Source organism: Musca vetustissima, unplaced genomic scaffold (assembly GCF_032173495.1).
Source record: "Musca vetustissima isolate MV318-11 ecotype Yass unplaced genomic scaffold, APGP_CSIRO_Mvet_v1 utg19444, whole genome shotgun sequence".
Classification (NCBI taxonomy): Eukaryota; Metazoa; Arthropoda; class Insecta; order Diptera; family Muscidae; genus Musca; species Musca vetustissima.
Window position 1 is genome coordinate 95,049 of NW_026878608.1, and position 20,066 is coordinate 115,114.

Sequence of the window (20,066 nt, forward strand, 5' to 3'; positions counted from 1 at the left end):
TCTGTTAGCAATAAAGTGAAAAAAGTTCTTCTGATACGACGACCTTGTTGACCACTTATAAAGCGATAGGCCGGTCAATGATAAGCCTGAAGACTATGCGATGCCACTGTACTGTGCAAATGTAAGTGATGTTCAGTTGAAGAACATTCAAACCTGACAGAATACCGCTCTGAAAATTGCAACAGGATATACCCATGATGCAATAATAAGGTGATGTATCACAACAAAAACCTTTGTTTTTGTCTCGACCATTTGTCAATTTTTTCCCTATAATATTTACCATAATTGGCAACATTGCAGATCGAATTCAAGTAGAAATTACGCACTTTGAAAGTTAGTGGAGATATCACCATAGACTACCTATTTATTGTGCCATGGGTATATACTCATAGCACCAATGTACTATCCTTCTGAGCAGACGAACACCCAGCATTTGGACTAGGAACACACGATAATTAAATTCCCTTGATGTACTTCTGTTGCTACAACAACCCAGCCCTAGGATGCTCAAGTTTTTATGGACATCATAAAAACGAGACATCAAGAACGCAGTGTGGAAAATTACAATTACTTCGCTTGGGAAACAAAGCTACTAAATGAACACAGCGATGCCAACCACTGTTATAGCATTGTTATGTTCTTGTATTTTATTGGCATATTCAAAACTAAAAGTCAAAGTCCTGCCTTGGCTTTAATATCTGATTTTGGCTAATTTTAAAAATTTTTTTACGCGAATACTGAGTATTGTCTTAAAATCCAAAACAGAATCGTTGTTTTGTCTTCGGCTCTGTATTTTGTTTTGCCAAAAACACAACCATATCTATATATTGGATATCGAAAGATTGCCATTCGGTTTTGATGTGTTTTTACCATTTTTTCTCGTTCCCGTACCTTCGTACTCTCAGATCGATTTTGAGATTTTGCTCTGTAATTGAATTTAACTTTTTAGTACAGGAACATAGCACATAATGTATAGATTTATCTGTGGTTGGCATTGATTTTATCAGATTTTCATGTCGATTTTGGCCACCATTTGAAATATTAAATGCCAAAGACAAAAACAAAGGTTTTTGTTGGTATACATCACCTTATTATTGCATCATGGATTTATCTGTGGTTGGCATTGATTTTATCAGATTCATGTAGTTGGCCACACCAGTCAGCTGATTTTTTCTAGTTAAAGCCAGCTGATGTCAAAAATCAAAAATTTGGAGTTGTTTTAAGTTTTCACAATGGAAGTTAATTCACAATAATGAATTTTGACAGCAAACTTGAGAGGCAGCTGATATCCAGCTGGTCTCACTGTATGACATTATTAATAGATGATGATTTTATGCCAAATACCAAACGATTATTATGGCTAGGCTATGGCACAATAAACAGGTAGTCCATTTAGCGCAGCAGACGATTCGATTAATTATCAAAGTGAGTAGTTTCTACTTGAATTCGATGTGCAATGTTGCCAAACATGTGTAATATTGCTAAAAAAAAATTGACAAAAACAAATGTTTTTGTCGTGATAAGTCACCTTATTATTGCATCATAGGCCATAATAGTGTTAAAGTACGTTTACATTGTACCGGATTTGGTTAACCCAGTGGGTTTCAATTGTCAATTACTTTGAATATATGTCAAATAAATCCTAATAAAACAGGTTAACCCGGTAAAAAGTTCTAATGTAAATGCCGTATTATATCAAAACAAAAGCAACTGTTTTTTATCCAACTATCTATCAAATGTTATGTGGAAACATTTCTCAGGGTTGGCAACACTACACTTCGAATTCAATTAACAACTATGCACTTTGACATTTAATCGGAGTTTCAAATTTAAACATTTAATTTGGAATTAAATAATTAATTTGAAATTAAATGGATTACTTCCATTACAAACACAACTTGATTTCATTTCACTACTTATCGAAATGTCTCCTGTTTAATCTTGTTATTATCCATGTATTCTCTTTAATACTTTTGCATACCAACCCGGTTAGGAGTTTGACAAACACCCAATATATATGTATATGTACCTCAATGGACCGAGTTGGTTTCTTTTTAGAGGTTTCTCTATTATCTCTTATGTTCTTACATTTTCTCTAGTATATTTTCTATATATATATTTTCTTCTTTATCATCATTACAATTTATTTAACATAGAATACAAACACAGATTAGAAGGACTTTTACATTTTCATTTTGTTTTCTGATTTCTATTTTGTGAATTTGTTTTTGTTTCAGTTACTTTAGGACATTTTTGTTGTTGTTGTTAATCTTTTGTTGTTTATTTACTCTATAATTAAATATATGTATTTATATATATATCATTAGATTCTATATTTATTATTTTTTTTTTTATTAGTAATTTTTACTAAAAACAATTAAGAGTGCTATGCATATTCGGCTAAGCCGAATTAATTATACCCTCCAACATTTTGATTGGGTTTCATTTATTTATTTGTTTTCAACGGAGACATTTTGTAAATGTCACCATGTGTTTGATACTTTTATGTACAATAAGGAAATGGGCGGGTTTATAATTCACAGCGGTTTTTTTTTAATTTTTTGTTCAATTGCCGGAAAGGCATTAACTCATAATGTATTTTGTGTTTTCTTTTATCCGAAATGCTTTCAACATTTCCTTGAATAACACTTTCCTTGAATAAACACAATTCAATATATCTGCAAATTAATCTCAGAGATTAAAGAGATCATCTATACGGTCCAAACAAACTTGCTACTGCATCTGATCGAATACCAGAATACGAACAAAATTTGACATTCACCCTTTGATATGGGCGACATAGTTAAAAAAAGTCTATTAAAAAGGTCAGCTACGATTTGTTTATATTTGGTGTTAAACATTTTAACATTATTTACGTTTTTATAATGACAGCAAACTTTTGAAGCAGTTGATCTTAACCTTTTTATACCCTCCACAGATACTCCATTTAGCGCAGCTGACTATCCGTTTAACTGTCAAAATACATAGTTTCTACCATGACGCAATAATAAGGTGATGTAGGAAAACAAAAACAGCTGTTATTTATTCGACAATTTATCAACTTCTATGTAGCAATATTTTACATGGTTGACAGCATTGCACATAGAATTAAATTAGAAATTATGCAATTTGACAATTAAACGAATAGTCAGCTATGCTATATGGAATACCATGATGTAAAAATAAGGTGATGTATCAAAACAAAAGCCTTTGTTTTTGTCTCGGCCATCTGTCAAAAATTTCCTTTTAATACTTCTCATGGTTGGCAACACTTCACATCGAATTCAAGTAGAAATTACGCACTTTGACGGTTAATCGAGTCATCAGCTGCGCTGAATGGACTACCTATTTATTGTATTATGTGGAATACCTATTTATTGTGCACATGGTTTCTATCATGATGCAATAACAAGGTTATGTATCAAACTAAAAACATATGTTTTTATTTATTTATTCCAATTCTATCTAGTAATATTTCTCATGGTTGGCAACATTGCACGTCGAATTCAAGTAGAAACTATATATTTTCGTTTGAAAACATGTTTGAAATAAAACGAAAATAAGGGGGTACCGTTACGTAGGATCTAAGCAGGAAGATTTGTCACCCAACGATAACTCAAAATATTTAACCAGAGCGAATAACTGACTTCGGGGGGTTCCGTCTAAAACAAAAACCTATTATGGAAGGAAATAAAGTATGTATAAAGTTACGGAACGGGACCTAAATAACTCAGTACCGGCAGGTGTAGTTCATCTGTCCACGAGTCACACTTCGGCGTAATCCTGCATTTGTGAGCAAACATCTCCTATAGATGTGGGTATCTTGGTATTTAAAATCAATGGTTCGAACAGTAAACTGCAGCTCAAAAGGGTATGCCTGACCTACCCTCCACTTCCTCGGAAAAGGATTAGGTTTCCGGAAGAGCAGATGAATGTCCGCAAACCGCAAAATAGAAAAAGAACTTCCCGTCGGCTGATATAAAGAGGTAATAAAAATTTAAGAAAGACTGTAACGAGAATCCATAGGCTGAGAGCGGTGAAGATGGCTCTAATATCCAGGAGATGAACGCTGCAACCAAATCATCCATAAAGACCGGAAAATCCAAAAGAACCTACCAGTTTTTACATAAAATGGCAGCAACAATTGGTAAGGAGTCGCCGTCTTGTGCGAAGGTTGCCAGGAGGCGCTACAGAAAAGAGCAATGCTATGCATTCGGCGAAAATAGTGCGTCCGTTAAACTAAACAAGGAGAGGTAATGGATGCGGTAAATAATAAGATCATGGAGTACCTGCTGAAAGACTGGGACCCCATCGATCTGAATTTGAGTCCTCAACTGCCATTAAAGCCCTGATGAAGCTATTGGAAATCCTTGTTCTCCATAAACCAGACAATGAAACTCAAGGTGGTAAGGAAACTAGACATTCCCCAATAAAGGTAACGGTCATTGTTAGAGGATGTGGAAGCTATTTCACGAAAGAACGAATACTCAGTTTTCGGACTGCAGAAAAAGACACTGCTGGTAAAAGTAGTCTTCCACAGACAGGTTAAACTAAGTCTGCCTTAAACTAAAGATAAGGCCACTAAGTGTGCAAACATTTACAGTTAAAAAAATTACTAAATATAGACAGCTCACAGCATGGCGCAATAAATAGGTAGTCCATTTAACTCAGCTGCGTTAAATGTCTCGATTAGCTGTCAAAGTGGTTAATTTTACTTGAGTTCGATGTGCAAAGTTTCCAACCATGTGAAATATTATAAGGAAAAATTGTACAGATAATCGAGACAAAAACAAATATTTTTGTTTTGATACATCAACTTATTATTGCATCATGGCTCACAGGTTCATTGAATTGAACGATTGTCCTAAACAGCTGATCACGTCCCTGAGTTGCCAACTCGAGTAAACTAAAATGTTGATAGGCTGACAGAAATTTTATCAAAATTATAAAGGGTTAAATTCGTTTAAAGTAGCAAAAGTTCTTAGTGTCAATTCCGTCAATTTTCTTAAAAATTTAGTTATTTTGCGAATTTTACAACATCAGTTTATATATATATTTCTAATAACCTTCTCAAAACATGCAAATTTGCTTCCTAAAATTAAAAACAAATGTAATGAAAAGTAAGGTAAGGTACACCAAAAAAATTTATATTCTAGCCTACCTCTTGTTATTGCATTGAGGTTTGAACTAGATTTTGACAACTAGATGGAGATCAGCTGTTCATCTTAGGTGAACTGTGTCTTTCACATATATTAATATGATATTAATAGTTGGCAATGTTAATTAACATACGAATACTAAATTGTGAATAGTCAAGGTGGAATATAATTTAAATTAAAATTTTTACTATAAAGAAATTACGGCTTGGTTAGAATCCATTTTAAAAATGAAATTAATATATTTTGTTAGATGGTGTCATACAACATTCAACTTTGTCACATCTGGATATTCAAACGTTTTGTTTTATTTCGCAGAATTTCAAAATTCTCATATTCATACAGACTGACAACAGACATTTCCTGTTTTTAAGCATTTCTGGACATACGTAAGCGGTAGCTTAGATTTTCTATCGAGGCAATTATCCAATTAATTGTTATATTTGTTATACAAATAGAAGCATATTTCCTCTCTTTCTATCTCTCCCTCCCTATTGATGGAGAGTATAATTTAAATTAATTATTTTCAGGTCGTTTTCTTATGATTTTTTTTGTTTTGTTTTACTTTTCATTCACACACTTTTTGTTTAATTGTCTAACACTTATAAGGATTTGTTATTTGCATTATCATTTGTTTAGATTTTTGTTGCTTTTCTTTTGTTGTTGTTGTTTTCATTTGTTTGTTTTTTGTGTAAACACAACTAGGTAATTTTGATAGTTTTTTTTTTTGTTTGTTTTATAATTTATTTTATTAAATTAACTGTTATAATCATATATACATCTAATCAAACTCTCAATTGTCTCTCTGGTTCTGCAAGACAAATTACTTAGTTATCAAGATTTATATCCATGCTTAGACCTTTTGCCATGTAGTTTTATTTGTTTTGTTTCTTGTTAATTTGTTATGGACCGTATTTAAGTTTAAAGCTTTATTATTATTTTTTCAAAGTTTGCATGACCAAGGTAGGCGTTATGTATTGCATTACCTATATCTATTAAGTTGGCAATGCGGAATGATAACCAACTTTGCAATGTTACGGCAACGCAATACATAACACTTGGGCTACGTTTAGACTACTAAATCCACTCGATCTCAAATGTCAATTCCATTGCGTATACGTCACGATCAGTGGATTATATTTGACGTATAAACAATGGAATTGACATTTGAGACCGAGTAGATTTCGTAAATCTAAACGTACCTTTACATTACTCTAATCGGCAAGTAAATAATACACTGAAAGAAATATTTTGTTTTCTTTTGAAAGAAAGTGAGAAAAAAATTAAATGGGAAACCTTGTTTTACATTTTTGTTTTTGTATTATTTTTGTGTTTTTGTAATTGTAATTGAATTCATTTTTATAGGCATTTGTTTTTCATTACTACTAAAATATACTTTTAGATTTTTTTATATTTTTGTTAGTTATTAAATAATTTAATTCTTTCTATATAAATATAAATAATTGCAATTTTTATTTAGCTAATTTTAAATGAAAGGCAAATTGTTGTTATTATATATATTATAGAAAGAATTAAATTGAAAACTATTAAGAAGAAAATAGATTTTAAATAAATAACAATTTATAGTTTAAAATGGTATAATCTATAATACAAAATGTAATCAAAATCCAAATTTTAAAAAGGAAACAATATTAAAATGAAATAAAATGTTTATTAATAATTATATGTTGGTAAAAAATTTTACATCTCGCCATACAACAGATTTTTTTAACGTAAATGATACATATATATTAGATAAAGGTCTCCATTAGATCGCCTTTAGACTACTAAATCCACTCGATTTCAAACGTCAATTCCATAGCGTATACGTCACGTTAATCATGTTCTCAAATTCACTAGATTATATTTGACGTATACGATATGGAATTCACATTTGAGATTGGGTGGATTTCGTAAATCTAAACGCAGCTTTAAAAACTTTTCTAAATATCATAATAGTTTTATTCAATTATTATATTTTTTTCCAACAAATGTCCTAATTGTAAAGATTTAATCAGCTGGTCGAAAGCATTTCTGCAATAAAAACTTGTATATTAGTAAAATTACGTTTCTCTTCATTCTTAATAAACTTGTATAAAGAAATATAACAAAACAACTGGCCAATACTGAATTGTACAGATTGTTTTGGGTCAAATCAGCTGATCAAAATTTTTTTAAACAAAATTTTCCAATATGAATTTATATGTATTAATGTTATAACGATTGTCTAAATTCGTAAGAATCAAAGCAAGATTAATAATTAAGGTCTCCCAGCTGTTTTTTCTCAAGTCTAATGTCAAATAGTAGGATCTTTTTTACGTTTTCATAATTGCTTTTGACAGCAAACTTGAGAAGCAGCTGGTCTTCCTGGGTGACGTTATTAATCAAGACGTTTATTATAATAACGTAATTACAATTTTTTTACCTTTGACTTGAGAAAAACTGCTGACATTAGCTTGCTGGGTAACCTTAAGGAATATCAAGGCCATATCAATCAGCTGATTGAACCAAACCTATGGAAATCAATGTATTCGATTAATAGTGAAATTGCAGTCGAATACATTGACTTCCATAGATTTGGTTCGATCAGCTGATTGGTACAGCTTTATGGTTGTCATACCTAATTAAACCTTTTTTTCAATTTCCCGAACATTGGCTGCTAAATCAGAAAAACTGTTTGACCATATATGGACCGAAATAAAATGGAATACCATGGCAGATACTATCTCCAAATGTTTAAAAAATATGGATTTATTCGCGGTATTTCAATACCAGTTTTATTGAACTTCGAACTTCGGTTAAATGAAACTTATATCAATTATCCGGACTTCGCATTATTAAAACAAACTCACTGTATTCGACCAATTTCAGCTAAGCAGATTTAACTGTAGCTGTCCGAAATTTAGATGTATTTGTCACACTTTATGAAAAATTATCATAGTATACGCAGAATGACGCTTGAAAGGAATCCCCAAGGATCACGAAGTACAATATAGTATACAAAGCGTACGTCCGATTCATTTTTTTAGCATCGAAATAATGGTTTTTACTACAATGTGTAGTCATTTATAAAGATTTCATTCAATCATTGATGGAAATTGATTTCAAAAGGTGCTCCGCACATTGGGACGTTTGTGAGAAGTCGGTTTATAGTTTCAAAGCTCATTTAAAAAAAAGTAATCAGATACGAAAATACAATTTTGAAGAATTTAGCACAAATCTTGTAAGAATAGAAAGCGTTTTGATCGCTCATTTCATTTTGTCTCTTTCTGGTTTGACTGCACAGCTCATTTTCATAACGGTGGCGCACTTTTACGTCGTTAAGTCGTTCATCGCCACCTCGGTAAAATATGGAATACTGAATATCTGCAATAATAGCTGTGTCTTAATCAAGATATTCGGTAACACAATTGTTACCAAATGTTACTGGATGTTGTCTGTTTACTTTAAAGTCCAGTAAAAGAGAGATATAGTTGGACAGTTCTACGCTGAGAACTTACTGAATATCACTGGGTGAATTTCTTCTAGTAAGATTTATCCAGCACAATTCGATGTATTTCAATCAGTCGGTAATTTTGAACCACTAATCTTTCATGGAAAATATAAATCTTTTTATTATTCTATTATTCAAAATCAATTCTCTTAACTCAGAAAGGAATGATGCATAGCTGGAGACATCGACTGTTCGGCAGAAATTTTATCATCATCCATTGATTTAAATTTTTCTTTGTAGCAAAATGAACACAGTGAACAAAAAGTATAGGAATAGAGTTTGCTGAAGTTTTACGTTGGTGGCGCATTCTTAAATATTTGGTAAAATTTTATTATACCCTATGGACATTTTCACTCTCAATAACAACTTAATTAATTTGAAAAAAGTTAATAAATAAAAACAAAGATTTTTTTTAGATTTTTGCATTTGCAATTGGTTTAAGATAAAACTAAATTTCTTTTTTTATTATTATTTTATAATAACATTTTCATATATTTATATTATAGATTTCCACATAATCACAATTTTTTTTGTTAAATAACTTGAATTTTTTGTTTTCTTTTTTTGTTTGTTTTGTTGCAAATGAATGCATTCATCCATCACAGCAGACTGAAACAAGTGTTCATGTATGTAGTATTTGTATATAAATAAGATATTAATTAATTAATAAAAAAATAATAAACACGAAAAAACAATTACACAATATGTTACAGATATATATAATTAAATAAATAGTTGTCTAAACGAACAGAAGCAGTAGAAGAAGACAAACCAAACATAATACACATTTAACAAATAAAATAAAAATATTTCAACAGCTTCGTTTTTGTCTAAACTGGGGAAACTGCAAGAAAGTAGAGATTAAGGAATAGGGGTTTACATATTCCACAATTTTCAAAATAAACAAAGCTGTTGGGCATCGTGTAATGTAAATAAAACAATAGTAATATTAATAATAGTAAAAAGGAAAAATTATAGTGGAAAGTTTGAATATTTTTTAACAAGAATTTAGGGATGTAACAACACAAAAAAATCCCTTTATATTATTATATTATTATCATTCCATGATATTTTTTATTTATGTGTATCCTTTTCATTAAGGAACGTTTGCGTTTTATTATTAAAATGTTTTCAAAATCATATTTCACAATGTCTATCACGTTTAAGTGCATTTTAGATAAGATCTTGACTTAACAATACACTTTTTCGAAATTTAATATTTTAAATATACCCAAAATTTTCAAAAAATAAAACTCTAAAACTAACTAAAGAATACCAACATCCTTATGATTTACAAAGCCGTCATTAAGCTCTTTGAACTCTTTGTTTGACCGGCCATGACATTATGGCCAAAACCCTTATCTAAAATGCACTTTTATCATGATTGTGTATGTTATTGTTGTATGTGTGTGTGTTTTTGTGTTTAAATTGCAGTAACTGTGTTTACTTTTTGTTGTTATTTTTTGTTTGCTTTCATTTCGTTTTCTCTCAAATGTGTATTGCCTGCTGGCCTTGAAAGGATGGCAGCAATAACACATATTTGATACAAGGTGGGTAAGTGAAATTTGGTTTGCTATTTTCGTTTTTACTTTTTTTTCATTTTAAATATATGTATGTATGTAGTATGTGATGTTTTTTGTAGTACACTATTTTCTTTATAAGTGGTAGTAGGAGTAGGAGGGGGTGTTTGTCGGTCGGTCTAAAAATGGTCTGATTCCTAAAGGTAATTTATCTATAGCCAATCAGCTTTGTTTCTTCTTTAGTTTCTCTGTTTTGTTTTTTTTTTTAGTGTTTTATATTCCTCATTATCGCCTCGTTTACAGATTTGAACATTAGGTTTATTTGTTGGTTTTTGTTTTTCTTTAATTACAGGTTTGCATATTACGACGTATTTTCTAAATTCACGCACGACACATATCTATCGAAGTGTTTTTAAGCTTAACAATAGTACATTATGTTATTAACACATCTTCATTATCATTAACCTCATCTTCGTCATTATTATTTTTATTTTTTATTATTTTGCATAATATGTGATAAAATTAAAAAGTAATAATAAGATAATTGTCAACAGAGTGGTTAAAATCATGTTACGGTTTTTTGTTTGTTTGTTTCTCTTCTATATAATTATCATTAAAAATAGTCAATTGTTAATAGTTATTAACAAATGAATCTGTTTGTTTTGTTTTTAATTCATGGATTTTCTTTTCTGTAATAATAACAACACAAGATTCTTTGGATAAACTTGTGTGTAGATGTGTTATTTTGCATTGAATGGTGGTTGTGGGGGTGTTGTATGTGTTCCTTATGTGTGTGTGTGTGAGTGTAGAGTGTCAAATGTAATAGATTATAACAGTAATAATGACATTGTCCATTGTTTCTCACTACTACTTCGTTTTTTTTCTTCTTCTAGGTGTTAGTTTTGTTTTTCAATCCTTATACATTTCTTTGCTAAATTTTCACTAATCCTCTCTTCCAATTTTTTGTTTTTATTATTTATATAATTTGTTGTTGTGTTTTCTTCTTTTCTTTTTCTGTAATAATTTTAATTATTTTGCTGTGCCATTGCCCAATTCATTTATTTGGCCTGTGGCTGCTGCTGTTGTTGTTGCTGTTGTATGGTATTATTATCGGCAGTGATTGACGATGGTGATTCGGACGATTTTTTCATTTTTTCACAATAATCGTTGAATATATCACGAAAACGTGTCCAGCACTTTTCGGGTACAGTTATAGCTGTACGGAAATTTGATTTCACCTAAAAAAAATAAATAAAAATAGATGTTAGTATTCGATCATTGGAGTCCACAAATAAACAAATCGAAGGACACAAAAGTCAATAATTCTCTAAATTTGTCATTTCGTACTAATTGTTCACCGGACAGCCGATGAAGTATACTCTTGCCAGAATAAGTATTCGTACACTTCAACTTGGGGTGATTTTCAAGTAATACGTACTGCTTATAACATGAACTACTCGAAATTTTCAGCAATATTTTACCCCCTACTAAGATCTACAAATATTACTTTGAGATAATATCCAAACAAACAATAACATTATACTCAAAATGGCACAACTATCAAAAAACATAAATTTTCGAAGCTTCCTTATAATTTTTCGCACTGGTAAAAACATAAAAATCTTCTTAAACCCCTTGTTTGGATTTGATGAATTTTTCACAGGCTTATAGTCTCACAGCCATCAAAACTGAACCAATTGTATCTTCATAAAAATGGTATGGTATTGAAAAAGCAAAAATGATCCGTATCGATTCGTGCTTTGGTATAGCCTCCAACTTCTTCAATAAGAAGTTGGTTCTTCAATAAGAAGTCCCAGTTCCGATTTTTCTCCCATCCGGAGGCCATCTGTGTAACAGTTGGCCGAGTATATTTGGGATAGTGTTCCGCAATACCGTGAGTCTCAGTATCATAGTTTCACATAATGGGACCTGACTAAGGCAGAAGGAGCTGGTTTCCTCAACCTTATAAGGTTGAGGAGAAGATCCGTCTGCCTCTCCAGGCTTTCGTTTACGTCGTCAAGAGTAACGAGGTTTGAAGCAAAAGGGTGGTCCAGTGAAATAGCGTGGGTTGTCATCATTTGTGAGGGTTGATTAAAATCTGACTTTGGAGAGTTCGAGACTGAAAGTGCCAAGGCAGACACACCAGCATCAGTCGAAAAATCGCATACATTCGGCTTCATAGAAGTTGATTTTAGTGAGGATGTGAATTCGGCCATGGGATAGCCTCTTACCATGTCAAGGACTTAGCAACTATGCCTGAAATAAACTTATTAAGGCGCCCAGGTATCAACAAGGCTCCGTTTTAAAACAGTCGGGACCCTGACTGCAAACCGTAGAACACTGATAGGCACGAAGTCGCATGACACCCCAGCGTTAGGGGGTCACTACCTCCCAAAAGTGACCTCTGAGATGAATATTTAGAGGCGAGAGCCTCGTCAGTCTAAGGATCATAGGCATTCGGTAATTTTCTCCAAGACTCTCCCCCTGAACCCGCTGATTGTCGGCGACTGTTTATTTTCCACCGCTATCTGAAACCTGTGGACGCGTCCGTTAGGTTTAGCATACTGCTAAAGTGTAAATTTTCTCTCGTTCTCTTTATATATTTTAATATATCGGTGGATATGTTATTAGGATTACAGATATTTTTGGAAGTTTTAAGCCTCTATATAAAAGTCCAGTACGATTTAAGAAATCTTGAATGTCTACCTCATGATGGAGGGCCACAGAAGTTGAGCTTGCTATCATTGCATGTTGTGCGTTGTTGAGCTTGCTATCATTGCATATAGCTGGTATTTATTAAAAAATCATATTTTAATAATTACCAGCTACATGTCTATGGTGACGTAAGGGATTATAGATAGCAAGGAACGGCTCTGATTAGCTATAACAAATGCAAAGCCCAGGCTTTTTTGGTCCCTCCTTCATCTGAATTGAGCACACTGATCTCCTAAAGTAAGATTTCACAACACATTTAAATTTAGGAAAAAGTGTATTTTATCTGATTTGAGATGTAAACACAAAAAATCAGTTCCCAATTGCAATAATATCTAGGACTATCATAATTGTAACTGGGAATCAATTTTCAACTTTAGAAAATCGAATCTACGAAAAAAATAACACAATAACTTACCTCACTAATACGCATATAAACACCCCTATTATTTTGACCAATATCAAAGTAGAAATTCTTATTATCTACTTTCATATGACGTTCCTCCGGTAAATCACCCTTGAATCTGAAAAGAAAAACAAACCATAACAATAATTATAAAATGTATATGTAGCAACATGGCATACATACCCGCCATCATTGGTACCAAATTCTTCCAAAAGATCGGTGAGAGCATCGCGAAATTCGATCATACCCTGGGCCGGTATTGCGATTTGAGAACGAGGACCACCCCGTGTAATTGTTTGAGAAACCTATGTGAAATGATACCAATTTAATTATAATGTTAATATCATAATTAAAGAACAACTATTGGCTATTATTTTGGGCTGTTTTCTTCAACTCTGGTGATTCCCTAGTGGTTCTTACATACCCTTAGAAAACGTCCTCTGGCGTTTTCTTTTAAATCCAAATAATAACGTCTATTATCCTTGGTCATCATTTCCGATTTCAGTTTACCATCTTCTGGTAGATTATCGGGATTCGGTGGTCCTAATAAGTAATGAAATGACAATATGAAATAAGAGAAAACATAATAAAACAATTAGTATTACCCAAAGAGGCATAATAGTCGCTGAATGTCGACAAATGATCACGAAATTCTGCAGCTGTAGATAAAGCTAAATAGACTTGACTACGTCTACCGTCAGCTCCAATCTGTAAGAAAATTTAATGGTAAATAGGTATTTATTTCTCTTTCTGGTTAGTTAGTTGTCGTTTGTCCTTACCTCAGCTACTTTTATAAAACGACCACGACGATTTTGTTTAACGTCTAAATAAAAACGTTTCGATTGTATTTGCAACATTTTCGTAGCCAACTCCTGTTCGGTTTGACCCTGAGGAGCTTTCCCCGACGGATCAAAATCACATCTTCCTGCTCCCTCCATGCTGCTGCCGGCAGCATTATATTCTATTAAAAAGAAAACATTAATATTTATAACAATCCGAAATATTGTGTATTTTTACGTACTTGAGCCACCAAGATCACCATCACCGCTTCCAATATCTGACATTTTGTAAAATTTATTTGTAACCTTTCTCTATTAATAACCCCAAAAAATAAAATACTAAGTATTTATTTCTGTAACAGATACGATTGTCCCTTTCTTGTCAGCTGGTGATCAATTTCGTTCAACAGCAGAGAGCGTGTTTCTTGTTGCTACTGGTGGTGTTCAATCCTCTTTTAGATGTGATTTGTCCGTTCCACAATCCTTCGTTCTCAAGCAGCGTCAATTGGCTAACATTAAATCATATATATATTTATGTATGTTTGCAAACCCTTTCGTCTATTGAATGTTCAGTGTTTCCGGTTAGTTAGTGAGTGTCGCACACGCGCGTTCTAACACAAATGTATCTCCACTTTCGCACTTTACACCACACTAAACACTTAACCACCTAAAAATTAAGAGAATAGAGAAGTTAGTTTTAAAATTGAAAAATAATAAATTGTGATCACGTATCGTAAATGGAGATTTGAGGATTTCACTGTGAAGATTGCTTTGAAACCTATTTTAAAAGAAAAGAACATATATTTGATCCAAATTTTGAACATTATAAATTCTTTTCCTCATTGGACCTAGTTTGAAGATGGATATAAGCGGTCCATTGGTGTCCCTCCTAGAAAATGTTCAAAATATTGATGAAATGAGTATTCGATTTGATCCAAATTACATACAACGTAATTTTTTACAACCTTAACGATATCCGAAGATATCGGTTCACTCTTTCTGGTAATTCCCTTACAAAATGTCGACATTTTCCACTTATGATATAAGACGATTTTAGTATCCGTTTTGGCCCAAAAGGTGCAGATTACCTTACTTTCCACTCCACAAATAGTGAAAATATTGAGAGATTGGTAAATCTCATATGAAGCTAATTGAGAATTCTTATTTATTAAGACTTTGTAAATCCAAATCTACATTCAATCCGAAGATGAGGTCCATAAGGAATGGTCCTTCTTGTACCTCCACGTCAGATGATAGAAAAGTATATTAAATTTAAAGCGGCAATACCGACAAACACTTTCCAACTACTACTAATTTTTCTAAGATAAGCAGAATGATCCCAATGTAAGGTGTCAGAAAGAGGACAGCTGAATTCGATATGCCTTCAATCTTTGGAAGAATCAATGACGCAGCCAGTCTATGTTGTACATAATTTTGTTTAGTATGGAAATATAGTATCCGGTACAAATTATTTTTAAAAATCTTTTTATAATAGCCTTTTTTGTCAGATCCATTGCGACGAAGAACAGCTTTAAGAGATTCACTAGCTGTCACAACATGTGAAATAAAATATCGACGCCTCCGAACCATAGTATATTTTGGTAATCATCGGCCAATCCAAACCAAAGTTATAAGCAAAAATGTACTTAGCATGGCACGTACGATTAAAGAAAGTTCCATACTTTGAAAGCTTCTACTGAAAAACCCACTTTTCAGACTTACCATACTATGGTTCGGAGGCGTCGATATGGTTTGGTTTGTGGGCCGATGGAATAATTGGTTCACATTTCACCTAAACATGTAGGTGAAAATATAAACGTGAATAGCGACGGTTGTCGTGACATCTGAAATTGGTACTTGCGATCTCTGGAACATTATTGCAACGCAATGGAAAATATTCCATTCTGCCGTCTGCAACAGGGTGTATCCTCATACACCATTTACCAATCCTTCCTGTGGAACGCGATGAAATCATGTGCATCAAAAGATTGATCAACAGCAGGATTGAATCGTATTCACACTGATGCTGTTAATGAACCAATTCAACAATACAGGGTGAAAACAATCCTTGTAGAAATCCTGCCTCTGATAACAAACAGGAGAAGAGCAGCATCTACCTCGACAAATAAGAGGAGACCAGGATGCTGTCAGTAAAGCAATTTGGGATAGTTATTCCAATCATCATGCAGTGAAGGCAGATCCACATCCGTCAGGACATGCGCTATCGTGCTGACATCCAAGACGACGTCATTCCATTGGAACGTGATGAAATCCGTGCATCAATTAGCGGTCTCCGAAGCCATAAATGGCTACAGATGCAACAAAATCCTACTCCAACATCCTCCTGCAATTTGGGATAGTGAGAGACTTCATTCTAAGCAAACTCTTTCGATTCTATCAGATGTTATTCAAAACATTTCAATTGCAATTCGAAAATTTCATTTGTAATTCATAACATTTCTGTTGTAATTGGAGAATGTAATTGGTAATTCACAACATTTCATTTGTAATATTATACTTTTCATATGTAATTCAAAACATTCCGTTTGAAATTTAAGGAATTTCATTTGTAATTCGTATATTTCCATTTGAAATTCATCGGAGACAAATTAGTTCTTCCGAGATATGGGGCTCCAAACTTACCCCCACATGTTATTAAATATCTTTAAGAATACCACTCCGAAACGTTTGAAACTTTTACTGCAGATCACAACCACATAATTTTTTCAGGAGAACTTCATACTTCCGGAAAATTGGAATTTTCTTTAATTTGAATTTTTTTAAAAATTGCCGGCCTTTGGCCTGTGATTTAAAAATTTCTAATATGGATAGGTGGAACATTGGGTTACGTGAGTAGAATTTTCTATAAATAAAAAGGTGTTCTAAGTATGGGGACTTCCGCCGGGTTTTTAAGGCTTTCTCCTAAGGACATGTAGAAATTTGGGCTACGCAAACAGAATTTTTTTTTAATTTTAATTTTTTCGGAATAGCCGGAATTCGGCCTGGGTGCATTTTTAGAACTTTGGAACCCCCATATATCGGGAAGTACTGATTTACCCCGAGAAAATTTATGTTGTAATCAACATCAGATGGGCTACCTATGGTAATTTCAAAATGATCTGGGAGCATTTAAGCCTTTGAAATTAAATGTTATGAATAACAAATGAAATGTTATGTATTTTAAATCAAATGTTATGAATTTCAAATGAATGAATTTGAAATTGAATTTTAAATGGGAAATGTCCGTCTGGTTACTTTGAATTGCACATAATGTCCTTTTATGTTCAAGGACGTCACCTATAATTTTCGATGATGATCAAATGATCTCTAGGGATAAAATGGAAATTACTTTGGTGTGGACCAGGACCAATTGCAGATGGTAAAAAAAGTTTGGTAAATTTTACTTTTCATGTTCTTTTATTACATTAAAAATTGGCGAACCTCGAAATGGATTACCCTACACCTAAAACAGGTGTATCCAATACGTACTGATTCGATATAACTATAATTTCAATTTAATCTGGTATAATTATGATTTGATTTATAAGATTACATAGGGTATAACAACATAACTATTTCAAATGTAATGTCTTGCTCTTTCAAATGGCCGTCCTTGAACCCAACATGCTCTATGATTTTTAAGTCTAATGTGAGTTACAACTCACTCTATATGGAATGTTATATTATGAATTTCTATTGGAATTATGAAAAATCTAAAAAAAAAAATAAACAGTAAATAATTTAAGGGACTCCCCGTATAGGTCAACAAATGCTTCTTTAAATTATTTTTTTAACAATTATTTGAATAATGTCATAACTCATATCTTTTAACAAATGTGGGGAATCCCCTGAGTTCCAAACTGCTTTATTTTTTTAGAATTCTCATAATCCAAATACAATTTAGATGTCTTTAATATTCCATAAAAATATTTGCAAATTTCATATTTGCATACATACGCGAATTGTTGTACGCTTCACTAGTAGTTTTTATATATGCTATAAAAACTTGCAGGTCATAAAATGTTTATCAACTTTGGAGAATCGATAATTCCCCATCAACTTGTGAAAATTATTTCGAAACTTTGGTTTTATTATCTGCCAAATTTTGAAGAGGTTTTGCGACTTTAGCCTTTTTCCATATTTTATATGAAAATTATACTTTTTTCAATATGTATCACAAAACACAATCGCTCCTGGATTAAGGATATATGTATAATTATTACTAGACGACACTGTGCTACAATTTGGTTTTCCACATTAATAATGTTTCACTTTGGCTTTAAAAAATAATTTGGATTATATATATTTTGTTCCTTTGATATTTTCACTTACACTTCTTATTTTTTACTTTTTCTTCTTTTTTGCAAAATAAAATTACATCTTGTGACAGTAGAAAAACTGTTGAAGAATTTTTCCTCCTGACATGACGTGTGACATTGAATTTGTACCGTGACCTGATTTTTGTTATTGTTTTTTCCTTCTTTATTCGCTCGTTCGTTCGTTTGTTCTACAGAAATGTTTCAGGAAGTTAGTGGTCCTTTTGAACGAAAGTTTTTTTTTACATTTCAGCACTATGTTTATACACCATTCAAAACCCAGTACATAAGTAATTTATTATTTGTACTTGTTGGCACAATTGAATGGTTGAATATATATACTTGGATTATATACTATGTAGCACAGTAAAATATAATTCCAAGTTTTTTCTTCGATCAGCTTTGTCCTGTCTGTCTGTCCAGTCGTTGTCGTCGTCAGTCAGCAGTGATGTCTATATATAAGTTATGTATGCGACTTGTTTGCTACTGTTCCTGCCCGCCTGTCAGCCATATGTGGTGTGTTTTAAATTCACGACAACTCATAAAAAAGTCACTCTCACTCTGCACCAAGGATATTACTTTGGGTCGTTGGTCCTTACAACGATTATTATGTTTTTTTCATTTATCAGTATTGGCTTGATTTGTTCGTTTTCATTTTCACTTGGACTCACACACACACTTTTCTCCTGCTATGTAATAGCTTGACAATTCCATTGATTGCATATGCACATTACACACGACGACGACGACTACGACGAACATACACCACCATCACCACCACCATATTATAGTAGTTGAACCTTGAAGATGGCTTCAGCCAACAAATCACCGTCACTGCTGCTACTGTTGTTGGGCTTTTCCAGTTGTCGCCGTTCCTTGGAAATTAAGCTGCGGCTAAGAACTCTCGATGGAAAAACTTTGCTACAAGCTGGAGATGACCACAGGAATTTTTGTTTTCTTTTCAGATCACCACGAACCCTCAAATCTCCACTTACCTTACACGTTCACACCGAATGCATTCGGAATGCCTCTATTTAAATCTATACAAATAACAAAAAAATCTATAAATTGTTGTAACGAAATAAAAGAAAATTATCAAGGAAAACTCAGGAAAAGCTAAGCGCACCTTACTTCACACAAATTAACACAACTGCTGAGAAAATTGGTACTAAACACAAAGAAAATATCAGCAATGCTAAAAATGGTAGTGACATTTGATTTGTTTCTTTTTTTTTGCAAACCAATACGAATTTGCACACCAAAACAAAAAAGGAAAAAAAAATTATGACAATTGCTAAGAAATAACGATTTAAAAATTCGAACTTTTGCTGCCAGTTATTTTTAAGATATTATTTTTTTTTTAGTTTTGAATGGAATTATTAAATACAAATTATCTTTTTCAGAACCGCCAGAATATAAAATTCATAGAATATCTTTTGATTTTTTCTATTATTCTATTATAAATTTGAAAAGTTTGCCACTTCAGTCCAGGACTTTGTTTTGAAATCTTTACTATAGGAGGACCTGATTTCTACGCTAAATATTTATTTTTGAAAAATTCCATTCTTCAATAATTCAATTTATTTCATAAACGAGAATCTAGCCCAAAGGGCCATGAGCGATTCCAAAAACTTCATTACATGGACTATTCCAAAACTACTTCATGAAATGAAGGCCTTCATAG

At 32.4% G+C, this 20,066-nt stretch overlaps 1 protein-coding gene and 1 long non-coding RNA gene across 2 annotated transcripts; both read right to left on the minus strand.

The window, feature by feature from the left end:
- Nucleotides 1-11,227: 11,227 nt before the first annotated feature.
- LOC133323370 (transcriptional activator protein Pur-alpha) lies at nucleotides 11,228-14,363 on the minus strand. The gene is made up of 7 exons (XM_061532304.1): nucleotides 14,309-14,363; nucleotides 14,067-14,248; nucleotides 13,893-13,995; nucleotides 13,712-13,830; nucleotides 13,471-13,592; nucleotides 13,300-13,405; nucleotides 11,228-11,407 (listed from the first exon to the last, which is right to left on the minus strand). Exons 1-7 carry the CDS (start codon nucleotides 14,349-14,351, stop codon nucleotides 11,228-11,230), a joined length of 855 nt encoding a protein of 284 aa, XP_061388288.1. The 5' UTR covers nucleotides 14,352-14,363.
- Nucleotides 14,364-14,638: 275 nt separating this feature from the next.
- LOC133323380 (uncharacterized) lies at nucleotides 14,639-19,592 on the minus strand. The gene is made up of 2 exons (XR_009754079.1): nucleotides 19,509-19,592; nucleotides 14,639-14,733 (listed from the first exon to the last, which is right to left on the minus strand). It is a non-coding gene; the product is annotated as an uncharacterized LOC133323380 (long non-coding RNA).
- Nucleotides 19,593-20,066: the final 474 nt, after the last annotated feature.

Bases quoted from the DNA above. Each gene is read 5' to 3' on its own strand.
- LOC133323370 (XM_061532304.1), bottom strand. From the start codon at position 14,351: ATGTCAGATATTGGAAGCGGTGATGGTGATCTTGGTGGCTCAA. The intron at 14,249-14,308 runs GTACGTAAAAAT...TCTTTTTAATAG, and splicing joins TGGTGATCTTGGTGGCTCAA to AATATAATGCTGCCGGCAGC. The intron at 13,593-13,711 runs GTATGTAAGAAC...CATTTCACATAG, and splicing joins CCAGAGGACGTTTTCTAAGG to GTTTCTCAAACAATTACACG.